This window comes from Pelecanus crispus, chromosome 4 (genome assembly GCF_030463565.1).
Source record: "Pelecanus crispus isolate bPelCri1 chromosome 4, bPelCri1.pri, whole genome shotgun sequence".
In the NCBI taxonomy this organism is placed as follows: Eukaryota; Metazoa; Chordata; class Aves; order Pelecaniformes; family Pelecanidae; genus Pelecanus; species Pelecanus crispus.
Window position 1 is genome coordinate 29,653,165 of NC_134646.1, and position 15,797 is coordinate 29,668,961.

At 41.1% G+C, this 15,797-nt stretch overlaps 1 protein-coding gene across 1 annotated transcript in view; it reads right to left on the minus strand.

Moving 5' to 3' along the window:
* Window positions 1-235: 235 nt before the first annotated feature.
* TET2 (tet methylcytosine dioxygenase 2) overlaps window positions 236-15,797 on the minus strand; it is a 72,171-nt gene continuing 56,609 nt past the window's right edge. The window contains exons 4-10 of the mRNA XM_075708925.1: window positions 12,467-12,560; window positions 11,096-11,304; window positions 10,134-10,284; window positions 7,818-7,907; window positions 5,079-5,216; window positions 3,222-3,582; window positions 236-1,906 (exon numbers count right to left, since the gene is read on the minus strand). Of these exons, the coding sequence (XP_075565040.1) occupies window positions 498-1,906; window positions 3,222-3,582; window positions 5,079-5,216; window positions 7,818-7,907; window positions 10,134-10,284; window positions 11,096-11,304; window positions 12,467-12,560 (2,452 nt within the window). The 3' untranslated portion in view covers window positions 236-497. The remainder of the gene's footprint in view (window positions 1,907-3,221; window positions 3,583-5,078; window positions 5,217-7,817; window positions 7,908-10,133; window positions 10,285-11,095; window positions 11,305-12,466; window positions 12,561-15,797) is intronic.

Sequence of the window (15,797 nt, forward strand, 5' to 3'; positions counted from 1 at the left end):
CCATAATTCCAGTACATCATAGATTCAGCACCAGATGTTATTTTAAGATTCCTGCAGTTGTAATACTACAGTATTATTTTTTTAGGTTTTTTTTTTTTTTTGCTCCTGTTCCATGACTATGCAAACTTGATGACATTAAAAGTGGCCACAGATGCGCAAAACTGTAAGAAAAAAAAATCCATTTGCAGATTATCTCTTTCGGTAATGGAGCCAGTGTTTTCAAATGTAAATTGTGAAACACTTTTTTGTTTTGTTTTTTTGCATAGGATGCTTTGGTCTTGTTTCCTACGTGCCATCTGTGACCACTTAAAAATCAGTGGAAAATAAGTGCGCTAGTGAGATTACCTCTGTTTGCTGGTGTGCTGAGGCTTTTTCCACTGACGAGTTTCGTAAAAACACTGTTTTCTTCTCCACCCTTGCCTTCCCCAAAACCTAAAGAACTACTACCCTACTGACAAGGTGTTTTTTCAAATGAGGTAACCAACAAAGGTGTGAAGTTAGATATATCGGTTGTAAGGCCCTGTAACCCGTGTAAAGGCATATGGAGATGTAGTTACTGTGGAGTCTGTGGTGACCGACAGCGTCCTTTGTGCAAGAGACTTGATGAAGCGGACGTACGTTGGCTCTGAGGGTTCATGTGGCTCAGCAGGCTCCCGCTTTGCTTTTTTGCCGTAAGATTTCTGAGGCACGTAGTCTGGACCGTACTTTTCACATTCCTCTTCCTTCTCTCTTGCCTTCTCGGCCATCTTTGCCTCCCACAGAGCCAGACCGTGTTTTGGCTCATTCATACTCTTGTGCTGGTAAAAGACAAGGGATATTCTGGTGGGATGGTTCCTGTTGGGATTTTTTAAGGGGGTCGTTGCGTGGAGCTCACGTTTTGCACACTCTATGAGAATTGACCCATGGGATGGAGCAACTGCCACTCCTCCGATTTCTGGATCCAGAAAGCTCTGCTCACTATCTGACCAGACTTCATCGGGATCCTCTGCTTTTTCTGGATTCAGCACATCAGTTTTATCTAAACCACCCTGGGGAGTAGTCCTATCGTGGTTTTGACCTGAAAGCATGTTAGACAAACCATTAACTGCATGTGAAATCATTTCACTATCCTTATTTTGGAGATGCAGTGAATTAGGAGGACCACTAAACATACTTGGAGCAGGATGGTGGTCGTGCGCTAAATGTGGAGGGGGTTGCACGTGATGATTTTCACTGGTTTTACTCATGGACGCATAATCCATGCTTGGATTATTCAGATTAGATTTTAACCTTGAGGCAACCTCCATAAAATGGCTGTCAGCCTCATGGGTGGAGTAAGAGGAAAAAGACCCTACGTGGTGTACATTTGGTCTGATGGTGCAATTACTGAAGGAGTCTACCTGCATATTTTGGTTTCCATAATTCAAGTACTTGGGACCAAAACTGTGGTTATTCCCAAACCTATGCTGGTATAATGTTTGAATGGGTGGTAGACTTAGTTTAGACATATGGTCTTGACTCTGGCAACTATACAAGTCCACGTGCTGATGCTGGGAAGGGTAGGAGCTCAAGTAAGAGGGGCAGTTGTCCATAGGTATGTTTCCATTGCATTGGTAGGGTGGATATTGGTTATTTTGACTTAATGATCCTGAATAAGGGTTCATGGGACTGGAAGAATTCAAATAAGACCCTGCAGGCTGTGATGAGGTTGTATAGAGGTTCATGGGACTGGACCCTCCATAGGGATCTGCAGTGTATGAAGAGCTTGGATAAGCACTGGCTGGATTAGGCAACCTTACATAGAGATTTGCAGAACCTGAACCCGAGTAAGAGTTAATAGAATTTGACTGAGGGTTGTTAGGGAGAGTGCGCTGTGGATGTTGCTGCTGCTGTTGTTGTGTGGCTGGTCCTGAAAGACGTAAAAGATCTGTAGATGTGAAAAGAAAAAAAACAACACACAACAAAAAAGCTTTTTCTTCAAAAAAAAAAACCCCAAACCCCCAAAACCATAACTACATACTTTATACACTTTCCATGATACATATCTATGAAATTTTTAAGAAAAGTATATCACATGATATATTAACAGAGGTTCCCTTTCTCGTATCTCAAATACCGTCCTTTAAGAAGCTGAATAAATACTAAGGCTACTCATCCTTTTTGGCATGTATCCAGTGAGATCAGATGCTAGTGGCAATGGGGAAAAAGAGGACAGTGCAATGTGTTCAGAGTCACATGCACAAAATCCAAAGACTTGAATCATCATTTAAGTAGCCCATGAAATGGAGCATCAAAGTGCTTCCAAACAGCCGTGCACAAGGTGACCTTCTTTTCCCCAAGAATAAATAATTCTTCTCATCTATATTAACAGAACTGTCTCAAAAAAAAAAAAGCTCCTAGTTTTATGTAAAAAAACACAATGGTGACATTCACTGATAGAACAGTTCAGTAACAAGTGAGATTAACTGAAGACATAAGGGCAAAACCATCATTCATTAAAGTGAAATGGCATCTTTTAATGGTCACAACCCTAGCCTGTGTCATGGGACAGCTGACTTCTGTTCATAGGTATTTCAGTGACCTTCTGGGTGGCCTTGGATGTATTGCTTTTTTCCTCTCTCAGAAAGTTGCTGTAACAATAAAATAGTCATGATGAACTCCTTTGCTTAGGACTCTCAAATCTACTGATGAAAACTGCCACGGATTGTTAAGTGGATTTTTAAACTCTTACTCCACTATGGAAAAAGCTGCTCTGCTTTTGGTCTTGAAGCAGAGAGTATAAACAGTTGTAAAGAGGTTAGGCTTGAATCCCTTCAAATTAGGAGGTCCTCTGTAACAGTGGCAGACAGTGAGTGATGTGTAGATCATTCTTTCTTTGGCAGCAGCATCACACACTTCTCTTCATGGCTTCTAGCACTACTTGTGTTTTAAAGGTACTTTACAATACACTGGATGGCAAGCAGAGTTTGCAAAAGCACCAGATTTCTACAGGTATTAACTATCCAGCAAAAAATGATTTCTTGTACAACTTTTTTTTTTCTTCTCCAGAGTTGACCACAATTTGGCACTCTATTTATAAACAAACAGTATCAATACTTACTTTCAAGAATTCTCTTTCCTTTTTACTTTAAAATGTTCTTGGGCTGAGAATAATGGTTTTCTTGAGACTCATTATAAATGGCCCTGGTTTCTAGGAAGCTTACCACTGTTGATAAAGATCCCGATCAGATTCATGTGTTTACCTGCTAGCTGCTTTGCATGACCTGCCGCCTCAGAGTTGCCTTGCTTGTTGCGTGCTGCAGCAGACTTATCTCTTTCAGCTTTGCTAGACCCATTCTCCAAGGAGGAAAGCTTTTCCGCAGCTGCTTTCTTTGCTTCTAGCTTCCTTTGCCGACACGTCTTAACAGGCTCTGCTAACATCCTTACTTTTCGGCGAAAGGAGGTAAGGACCTGGATACTGCCATTCCTCTTCTTCTCCTCCTGGCCTTCAGTGCTTCCGAACTCATCCACATCAGAGACTTTGTATAACGGGAGCACGTGGAGCTGCTCATCTTCTGGTGTTTGGCCAATTTCACGATTGTCTTCTCTAGTTAGTGTGCAAACCTGTCAGAAAGGTGTGTTAGAGTAACTTTCTCAAACCAGTCTGAGATGAAGAGATCTGAAATACTAGGCTCTGCATTTTACCTTGCCCTGCCACTGTCAGCGTTGGCATCTGGCGAGCTATTTGTAAACTGTAAGTTTCTGTGCAATTTACGCACATCACAACAAGCCTGCAATTTCATTCCTTCCATTGCTCTGTTGGGCAGTGTTAATAGAAGCAGAAGGTATATATATCCATTTCTTGTACTTGTGCTGAAATGAACAGTATGGTTAGGGATTACCCTAACGTGAAATAAAAGTGTGTGATCCATTGTACCATGGCCAGAGAGCTAAAACAGTAGAACCTGGGACTTGTACTCACCTGAAGATTTTTTTACTATAATATATTAGCTAGCTATCTATTAGAAAAAGTCTGCAATAAAACATACTGCCATTGTATTTCACACCCCCTTACAATGGCAACTTCCAGGACTTTGCAAAGGAGCAAGTCACTGTAATGTTAATAATAAGATTTAAGGAAGTTACTCCTCTGTCATGCAGCACGCTCATGGTGTTAGCTCTAGCTAAAACATATTGGGAGGATCTCAGTGGAAAAAAAGTTGCTGATACAGACGTATTCTGTAGCAAAATCATTGCATCAGCCAGTTTTAGGAAGAAAGCTCAGCTAGAAATGTATATCGTATTGGTGGTGGTTGACTTGTCAATTAAGTCAGACCCGGGAAACAGGTAAATTTTAGTTGGTATTAAAAAAGTAGATATTCTCTTTGGTTGTAATAAGAGCTGCACTGTGGGTAGCTGCACTGCTACCATCTAGGTAGCTGCTTCAAATTACAACCATGATGATTATTCAGAACTGAAGATTATTCTTTCTCACCTTTACCCCAACTGTATTGTCACAGAGAGAGTAGGCAGGGAACAGAAATAATCCAATACACGTTGAAAAACAGCTTGTTTTTCTGGTATCTTCTACAGAACCTTTGCTGTACATGCTAGAGATCAGCACTGAAGAGAGTAAAGGGCACATGTACAACACAAAGGATGGCAAGGCTTGCAGACTCTGCTCATCCCAAGCAGGAATGAAATCCACAACTTCTAAAACTCTCCTGGAAATAAGTTACTTGTTTCCATTTTTATTTTATTAGAAGATATAATCCGAAGTTGCTAGGAAAAAAGTGTCTCAAGAGGACAAATATAAACCATTTTGTGCCAGGAACGCTGAAACAGGCACTTCAGCCCTGCTGGGACCTTCCTTCCATCGTCTCCATGGTTTCTCTTTTACCAGTTCTATATTAAACCTTTCTTTAATACACCACAAGTCTCATTCATTTGAATGAAAAATTGCGTAGAGGGTAATAAGTTAGCTCAATTACTGCTTAATGTTTCTTTTTTTAGCGATCTGTATCATACAAGTGTAGATTTAAACAGATGGGAGATAATGAATTAATTATATAGGTGAAATTAGTGCTGGAGTAAGGAGGCTATATGCATCGTGGACTTACCAGCGTACTCCCATTCTGCATATTGTGCAAGTCTCTGTGAGCATGAGCGCAAAAATCCAGGCAGGCAGTGACCCCGGAGAATGGGCGACCTTCTTTTAAACCCAGGCGACACTCGGGTGCTCTGTGTTCATACTCGATCTGGAAAGAGACGACAGGTATCACTGTAACCAAGCTGGATGCTCCAGTACACAGAATTAGCCCTGAATGCTCTGCCATGACAACATGCAAGTCTCCTAGCATCTTGGAGGTGGCAACACACAGATCTTGAAGGCAAATAAAATCGAGCAATTTGATGGCAATTTTGTATCGGTACTTCATTCCTTGCTGCTTTGTTCCCTGCTACCTTCTGTCTCTGGCGTGATTGTGAAATTGGCCAATAATACTTTTCCTTGCTTGTTACTTTTGATTCTCTGCCAGTGGTTGGTGTTTTTACATGACAAATGCAGCGCATGGTTTCAGCGTCTGGCACTGTAATAGTGATATGTTTGTGTAGACTGGAAATATACCAAGCTATTAAGGGAAAATGGCTTTAGAAAACTGACTTCAGAATGACTTCATGAAAAATAATAATTTGCTTTTTGATTTGTAATATTTTGGCGCGCCAAACGTATATTTCATTAGCTTAAGTACAGCTCTAACCCCTGACCAAAAAGAGAGATAATTCAGTCAAGACAGTACTTTCTACCCATGCACTCATTATTAAGGAGCTTTACAAAGAGTTGATAATGCAACAATAAGCCTTACACAAAAAGAAAGGATTTTGTAATGGAAGATCAAGCCTTAGACAAATGATAGTTTCATATTTTATTTAGAAAATTAAAAATGAAACCACATTTGTAAAATGTTTTGCTGAAATTCCTGAACCTTTCAAGTCAATGCAAAAAAATCTACAATTAATGGATCCCATTTTAAGTTAAGATGAAATTAGAAGTTTTGCCAAGTCTTGATCCAAGATCACTAAAAACATGTCGAGTTCGCTCACAGACCTTTATTTTTAAAATTTGGAATATTTACTTCCCTGGAATGTGAAAATAAAAGCAGAACAAAACTTGAAACATGTAGACTTCTTTGGAATTAAACCAGAGTGGTCTGAAATGTTAGCCAGACTATAATTGTCTGGTTAAAGTATACTGGTGCAACTGTTCTCTGAGATGTTCTGTTGGGTCCAGTTGGAAAACCAGACCCTTTCCAATTCTACATTTTAATCCAGTAGCAATCCAGACTTGGATTAGCATAAATCTGGGAATTTGGAATTTCTTGTCAAGATTCAAAGGGGACTGGCCTTAGGGCTTTTTGGTTTTAGAACCTTTTGCAATACCATACAAATTAGACCTCGATCATCTCTCGTTAAAGCCACTGACGTGAGCTTGATCAGGGTTTCCCCACAAATACAAGGTCTGCATGAAATTCCTGAAATAGGCCGAGCTATACACAGGCCTTATTACACAAGGTAAAAACTGAAACTTGTAAAAGCATGTATTTTCAACAAGCGTTGGGCAGGACCATGGCTTACATGGAGAAAAATTATTTTGTGAATTTTTGTGGGAAAAGAAAAGCAGCCCAAGCAAAGAACCATTTTATTGTTCATCACCCCCTCATTTTTTAATTCTTCCTCTTCCTTTCTTGTCTTGCAGAATGTCTTTCAGATGCTTGGACAGATAATCACAGCTAGTGGGCACACAGCCACAGTTTCCTCCATAATGAGTCTCCAAATGTTATCTGATCAGGTAAGTGAAATTGGGTAAGTCTCTACTGAATCTGCTTACCCTGTCTAGTTGCTGCTAAATATGCAGTAAAGGAGTGAGTTTTACAGCAAATAAAAATGGAAAGTTTTGTGTTAGTTTACTGTTTCCATTACAGTTGAAAATCTTGAAAATCTGTCTTCTGTTGGTTGCTACAGCATAACGCTGTCAACAGGAAAGAAAGAAGATGGCATATTTTGCAGTGATGCTGATAGTTTGGAGAGACTAAGTTCTGTGAATGTTTGTAACGGTAGCGAACCTGAGCAACGAATATGAAGGCCAAGAGTTATGTGCTTGCAAGGTGTATGTTGTCAAATTTTGATGCAAATATCTGAAAGACGTGTGGTAAAGGAATGCAGATGAGAGACAGGCACAACTGGGAACCTCATAAAAGCACTGAACATGCTAGTGTCTGTGAACACCGCTTCACAGAAAATATGCACGTACGATCCCCTCATGCAAGAAGGCTGGTGCAGGCACTTGTGTAAGTATGTGGGACCGAGTGTGTTCAAATATGAACCTTTGCTTTAAAAGCATGTTTGTAATGGCTATTTTGGTGAAAACTAAATTCATCTGCCACTTGAGAGAGCAGAACTGGAACTGTGGCTTCAGGACTTCAGTGCAATATATGCTGCCTTCTGACACTTGCCAATCTCACACCATCTTCATGGCTGTTTAGCTAGTTTAGCTGGTGAATCGTGCTAAATCCAGAAATTGTGTTGTAGAGCTGAAGAGTTCTGCTCAAGTGTGAAGTAATTTTATTGTGTTAATGTAGGTGAAAAGATTAGTTCCATTTAGTGGACCAAATTCTGCTAGTTCTACTTTTGAAAGCATTTTAAGTGGAATTGTTAATTTCCATTCGTCTTTACCCCGACATTAAAGGAACGCTGGCACAAAATGTACATAATGGTTTGGTGCAAGGCTGAAGCACTGGGAAGTGTGGTAAAAATCAGGTTATTTGCATGACTGCTCTGATTCCTTTATGCCCCCAGCGTACCTGGTTGTTATATGCATCAGGTGCAAGCTTCTTGTAGGTAGGTGCCATCAGGGTTGACAGATTCTGCAAATTGGATTCTAGTTTTTCTTCCTGTTAGGAGATGAAATAGAGTTCAATGACATTTCCATACTGTATGTATGGGATCTAAGAAGTTAGGGTCTTTACACAATTATGTTTACACTGATAGTTGTGTCAAGGCCTCGGCCATTGTCATTCTTGTTTATACAATAACTGTTGTGAATGTCCTTTTAATTTTCTTGTATCGCAGCCTTTAAAGTAATGAAGTAGTAAAGTAGTGTAGTGTGATCCTTGCAAGAGGACATCACATACTATACTCTTAATTTGGTTTATATTAAAAAGAATCACATTCTTCAGCATGGAGATGTTTTAGATCCAAGCATAATAACCCTCATTATTTTCCCTATTGGGAGTTTTGGGAAAATAATACCCTTCAGAAAGCTTGAGAGAAATAATATCAGAATGGTCCATCAAGTAAATCTGGCTAATTTAGGGGTTTTGCACATTGCAATGACAACATTTCAACACACTGAAGTATCTTTTCATGTGGCAATTTAAAATTATTTAAATACTTTGGACTTCAGAAAGTTCCCAATTCTTAAGCAATGAGGAATTGTGGACATGTCTAGTAGTTGGTGATATGGAGGAAGGAATGACCACACTTCTTTTTTTCTAGGAGAGGTACGCATTCTCAAAATTAAGGGCTCTTTAAAAGTGAAGTAGTCTAATAACATACTCCAAAGTTGTTCCCCATCCTCTCAGGATGAGAATCCCAAATTCAAAGCCTCGCTTATATGGGGCCCTTATTTTTAATTTCAAGTGCATAAACAATAGTGGTGTACTGGAGTGGTATACTTGTTTTTAGGAGTTTGTATGTTTAAGGAATGTGTGAAGAGCTGTGAAAAACCTATGGGTTTGAGAGAGACATGTTTGGTGCATTAAAAGTTTGTATCTCCTACTATGGCACTATATCCTAGTTTGGATCTCCAAAATGCCATTATGAAATATCTTGGTGTGTCCTTGTGGCTGCTGCCAGAACTTGGAGCTTTTGTATGGCCCGTAGGTTACCATTTGTAAGTGTTACTTCTAGTTTTGATTGGTGAGGATCCTATTGGTGTTGTCTATAAACTGTGTCTGTGCTATGGGACACAGCCCCTGGATGCATGCCTTGGCTGCTCCCCACTTTGTGTGGGAACAAGACTGGAGGGTAAAACCATCTTCCCTACCCAGCTCTTGCTTCCATGGGAAGTAAATCCAGGAATGCAAGTTGGAAGACTGCCCTGGTGGGCTCTGGCCAGGTATCCAGCTTAGAAAATTTAGCGGGTTTAGGATTGCAGGCTATGATAAAGAAGGCTTTGTGCCACAGCATGATTGAAGGAGAGCTATTCTGTAATTCTTGGGGCCGTAGAAGAGCAGTGGGGAGGAAAAACTGTATGTTAATTATGATGACATTCTAAATAGCATGTTATTATGATGACATTCTAAATAGTGTGCTATTCTCAGCACAGGCACAGAGGGTGCAGAGGTACCTGGTGCTCTGATCATGTGAAAGAAATGCTTGGATTTGTGTAAGACACAGGAACACAGTAAAAGCTGTGGACCTATATGTCAGTACACAAGTAAGGGACTAAATTTGCACGTGCTTGCCAAAAAATAGACTGGGCCATTGGAGCCTCCCAGACACATGACTAGCTGGAGGTGTCCAGGAGTCGCTGCAGTCATAACTTCAGAGGTATCTTGTGCCCAGGCTAAGGTCAATGGTATTTTTTATTACTCTGACTCGTTTCAAACAGTTGTCAGTGTGCTGTAACACAGGGTTCAGTCTGGAAACATTCAGTGGGGCAGGACTGTATGTAGAAATGAGTCTTTCTATCCTCGTCTTCCTGTTGTCATCTCAGAGTTTCATCATGTTTGTCTCCATGCAGTCTGCTCTGGTTCCCAATTGCAATGTTACGTGCCTTCAGTTGGTAAACTTTCCACTCTGCCTCTGGGGAATGCCCAGTTGCAGGCCTAATACAGCCACAATTATTCAGGCCGTGCCCTCTCCTCTAATTGTGAAAGCTTGCAAACATGGTTTCAAGTCTCGGGGCTTTTACCAGCTGTCAGAATTTGGACAGTCAAGTCAGCTGGCTCAGCCACTGGAATCAATCCATTCTGACTGGCAGTTATTTAATTACCCTACGTGTATGCCATTCAGGCAGGGCTCTGGCCCCTGGTCTCTGGTACTGTATCTCTATTTGCAGAGTGACAGAAAACATTTCCTTGCAAATGAGGCTCATTTTAGAAATGGACACCAACCTCTTTCGGGTCATCCCCCATCAGCTTAAACTTTCTTGGAATCTTGCTTCTGGCAAACTTACAACCATTGTAGTACATACTCCAGGAGCAACCAAAGGAAAATGAAGCACCACAAGTTTCAGGGTCCAGCCCTTGACATGCACAAGTCCGTCTAAAAAATAAGAGAATATGGCTGTTAGCAGTAGGTGGGTCACCCTGGGGCGCTCCCGCAGTGGGCACCAGCGTTCTGCCATCGCTCTGGGGAATCGCTTTTGATTCCATAAGTAAATAATGAAGAAAGGAAAGAGGGAGGCAAACACGTTGTAACGGAAGAATTTATCGGAGTGAAAAATTTCATGGTTGCAAAGCAAGGACTATGGGATTTCGATCCTTCTGTGAGAAACCTGGCTTTGCTCGAAAGAGGGTATGTTTGCTTGGTGCCTTGCTAGGTAGTGATATTCATGGTACCTGGAAGGGGCATATGTTGATGGCACTGCAAGAACGTGGGAGCCCTCTGACAGGGGCTAAGCAATAATTCCTGAAATATGACTCTACCTGTGAAGCCAAAGTAACTTACAGTGATAGCTAGGTTAATTTTGGTCTAAATGTTCTTCACTATCAGAAAGACGTGGAAAAACAATATAGTGCAGTTTCTTTAGATTCAGGCTAGCTTCTGCAGGCTTACAATATGATTTAGTGCATCTAGTTTTTATTTCAAGGTTGAGGTATCTGCTGTCCTGGGCCCTGCTGAGATCTGTTCCTTTAAATATACTGAGATGCTTCACAACTCTGGGAAGATGTTTTTCCCCGATTTATAGGAATGTTTACTTTTGCTTTTCTCACAAGGCTTGTGGTTTTTCAAAGTGCCTGAAATAGTTGGAAAGGTTATGCGTATTTCAAGGTAATAGCACGAGTGGAGGTGCCAGGTCCAAGGCTGAAGGTGGGGTTGCAAGTTTGGCCAGCACACCCTTTGTTCCACTTACTCTTCGTTCAGGGCGCACCGCCGGTTTGTGAGCGTGCCGTACTTCCTCAGGGTGTCGGTGAGTTCGGAGTAGAGCTTGTCGGCCAGGCTTGTTGGGATTCCCTCCCAGACCAGGATAAGAATCACGATCACGGCCGTCTCACACGTGTGGCCCGCTCGCTCACGCACCAAGCAGAGTAGCTTTTCCTCCTGACTGCTTCTGCGGACTACCTGCATGCACAGCAACACACACCCCCAGAGCCCCAACACAAACAATGCATTTCTTAATGTGAAGAGCAAGAGAGAATAGGAACCCTCAGCCTCAGTGCACGTGTGGGGAGGTTACTTCTACTTCTGTCTTCCTCTTTGGCAACTCGGTCCATTTTTCTCATTTAGTGACATGGGCCAGGGCTACCCTTTCTGTTCAATGAAGCTGACTCTAAGAGGCTGAGCTTGACCGATGGCATGGAAAGCCATGCTGGTGGAAACCAGCTTTGTAAAGGTATTTCCCATGCTCCGATTCAGCAGGAACGTTCTCCTGAATCTAAGCTATGGTACAAGTGGCCCAGTTTGATTAGTGGGCAAAAGGAAGTGAGCAGTGAGATGCCTCCCCGCACAGAGCTGGATGGTGGACACCTGCACTTAGGGCAGGAGCCATGCGGGGCAAGGCAGGCAGCTAAGGAAGGGACTAAATAACTGGACATGGGAGCTCTCTCCCTTTCCCTCCCAAACTTAAGCAGCTAAACTTGTAATCAGCCACTCAGTTTTGTGACCTGCCCTTACTACATACAAACGTGACTGTGACGAGAGGAAAGCAGTACATGTTGTTCAAATAAAAGAGTGTCCTTGCTTCTCAGTGCTTGTGCTACTGTGGGTATTTCTGAAAAAAAGGTGCAGTCTGGCATGCATAAGGACTATAATCATGTATCAGTTTTTCCTCATCCTGTCTTTCCCCAGCCTACCCAAACCACTCGGTAATGTGTGCCAAGGTACGACAGTGTTTGCTAAGAGGGTGTCCTAATGCCTCTCTTGAACTGGGAGTGCATTTTAAAAACATCACAGTGGTGCACTTACTGGACTTATTAGTAAACTAAAATTAAACAGCAATGAGAATGTCTGGTGTTGTGAATCTTAAATCTAAGCGAAACTGCCTTCCTTCTCAGGTTTTCATATCTTTAAGCCAAACTTTATTCCTGCTGTTCTCTGTGCAACAAGTAAATGGAGTGTGAGAGACAGGGGTGGGAGCAGGCTACCGGCATCCTGTGGTACTGCTGCCGTTGAGCTATTTTAAGTTTCATAGTGTCAACTAACAGAAGGACATACCACTGCTGTCTGCTTACATGAACCATCATACTGAACTGGATTAGTCTTAACATTTGTGTACATCACTTACCCATTTAGCAATTGGACATCCTTGAGAACTTTTGCCTTCTTTCCCAGTGTAGACCACCCTCTCAATCCTTATAGCTTTACCCTTCTGTCCAAATCTTAAACAAACAAAAATATGTACAGTAAGCAGATTCATTTGTTTCTGTGTGAACACTGAAAAGATGGAGCACATTTGCCAGTATTATCTTAAAAAAAAAAAAACCCACTATGAATTACAGGGAGGGATGTGCAATGCGGTTTATCTTGCTGATTGTATTATAGTGGTGGATTGATACGTTAAGAGAGGCAAATGTCTTTAATACATCACAGATGAGTAAAAGTTATCCATATCACATTAATATTCCCAAACCTTTAAACTGTTTCTGTAGAGAATTTGTTATAGATGACGTTTTGAAAAGTGGACTTGAAGTCTCTCTATTTTGGGAAGGAATTCTACATTTTTTTAAAATTTCTGGGTTAAACTTAAAAGTTATTACTTTTAAATGTATATAATTAAGTTGTCATGGAACAGCTGGCATGCAGTAGTCTTAATTTTCTGTGCTTGTTTCTGGCTTACAGTGTGAATCAGTTAAGTCATGATTAATTTGCATCACATCTATTTCCTTTACCAGCCGCTTATAAAGTGTTACTTACTTACTTCTGCCTGACTTCTATACTGAATTAGGATCACAAGGTGCCCTCAAATGATGCCATTTGTGTGTGTCTTTTTGCGACTGAGGTGGGCAAGCTCGGCTCTTGCTGAAGCATTTAATCAAGGTGATTATGCCGTCCAGGCAGAATTTAGCCCCACGTGCAAGTAGTGCTGTTACCCAGAGCAAATGGGATCCATTTTCCACGTCCTCTGATGGACCAGGTGGAAATATGCCGCAAATGCTGAGTGAAGCAAATCTTGAATCAATAAAAAGCGCCAGACCTGTTCAGCCATTTCCAGGCATGTTCTCTCCGGGGGCTGCTGCAGCTGGGGGGTGCCCACCTGCTGAGCCCTGGAGCACATCAGGGCTCGGGTGAGGCCACGCGTTAGAAACCTCAGTGTCTGCAACATTGCAGATCCAGCTACCATGTTGACTCGGCTGCATTTCGGGGACTGGGCAAATTGCACTTCCATCACCATTTCTTGAACTCTGCTGCTCTCATCGGCGTTACTTTTGTTCATTTTTAAAAGTAACCAAGTGTGGGGAACTACATCATAGTCTCCTTGTTCTTTGCCTGTTACCTATAGAGCAATCAAGATAGTTCCTTCCTGTTACGCAGCCATTTAATGATGCCTTGAGAACTTTTGACCTTTCATCCCTCTTGTTTTTGCACTAAAATCTTGGTGACATATTTAAGAGCAAATATTTGTATTTAAACTTCTGTCCTGTAAAGGAAATGAAAAATGCTTATTTTTAGATGTGATCTCATTGTGAAATTTCAGTGTCACAGGAAATTATACAAATAAAATCAAGTTGTACTACACATGTTCTGCAGGCAACTGTTAGGTCACTTTTTCCTGCTTAGGCTTGGATGTTAGTACACATTTGTGTCTTTAATTAACCACATTAAAAACCAATTTTTAAATCTTAACATTTTCTGTCAGTTTGCTAATCTGGATTGCAGGTCAACTGTGTGGATGCTGCTATATAAGTATGTTGTACATTACACACTAGAAATGAAATGGACTTTGTCTCAAATCTTTTCAACTGTCACAAAGGAATTTGTGCCTGATGTTTGTCATGCTTGCTTTCAGGCCAAAGATGATTGGCTTTAAAACAGGAGCAAAACTCACTGAGCATGAAGTAGGGATTGGGAGAAGGAAGAGGTAAAATGTATGTATCCACCATGGATTCTGCAAGAAATTTGTTCTGGTATAGCTAAAATATTAACTGCAAGTTTAAATCCAAATCCTGGTTTGTTTGGCAGTGCTGATAACCTTAGAAGTCAATCCATATTAAAGGGAAGCCAGTTTAAAAGTACTTCAGTTGTGAACAGTGTCACCAACTGCACACATGTGCTTGAGAGTATCTTTATAGTTATGTGCTTTTTTGACTTAGGGATACAAAATTAACTAACGAGGAGGAGTTCTGGAGTTCTTCAGTCAGGGAATTGTACAGTTCATACCATATGAACAGCTGAAAACTAGTCATTGTGCAAGTGGCTGCTGCTATACTCTGCTGAACCTGGCTGAGTGGGTGCATGTTATCTATAATCTCTCAGGATTTCCTTCTGCCAACATGAAATGAAATTAAATGCAAAAAAAAAAAAAAAAAGGAAAAAAAAGGAAAAAAAAGAAAAAAGTTGAGGTCAATATTAAGGATGAAAAATTACATTCCAAAGTAAAGAAATGAAAAAAGTTTCATCTCTAATATTTGACATCATGACATTGAATGACTTCCCTCTTTTATTTATTATTTGTAAATACTAAAGAATTAACCAGTCAGTGAGAGCTCTGGAGATAACAAATTGTACGAAGCTTCTCAGGAGGGTCAGTGTTCACTCCCCCTTTGCAGGAAGAAGCTGATGTATGTAGTTTACATGCATTTGAGCTGCTCATAAAGCTGAAAACAAGTATTGGGGCAAGCCCAGCACAGGAGTCACAGGGAAGGAGGTGCTAAGAAAGAGAAAGGACCTTAGGACTTAGAGATAATCTGAAGGGTTTAATATGCCCTAAGTGGCCCACGGTCGTGCCGTGATGAGCACAAACTAACAGACCTTGCTAAAAAACGGTGCTCCTTAGCTCAGACACAGCACTGCAATAACGCCCATTTGCTTTTGGTTCTGCAACTAGCTGTAGCTTCTTTGCAGTTCTGGAGTCCAAATTTTTAAGATATTAACAAATCAAATTCCCATCTGTCTCTGACTTACTGGGGAGCTTTTTGTTTGCTTGTTTGTTCAGAGGGGAACTGAATTCCCAGATACCTCTAAAAATGTGGCCATTAATGTCTATGCACGCCAAAAGCTACAAGTAATGCAGAATTCACAGTGCAGAAGCCACTTTTGTGACAGTTTTTAATTTAAATACCTTAGAAAAGCTGGTGGGTTTTGCACTTACACATATTTTTAATTGGCACAGATCATGTATCTCTGCCATTCTGGTTTGGTGGCTTTGATGTAATAAATGTATCACAGGATGCAACCACAATACAGGGATTGTCCACAATCAAGATAAGGCTGGTTTTGTGCAATATTCCGATGAAGGGGGATGTTTTTTCACAAAAATACTTCTTGATTCTTGGGCTGAAATCCTATCCAACAACTTTGTGGCACTCCTCTGGACGTGACCGAGTGAGATTTAGCCCTTTAGGGTTGTACTGTATACTTAGCAATTTGGCAGCGGGGGCAGCTAATTTTGGAGTTTG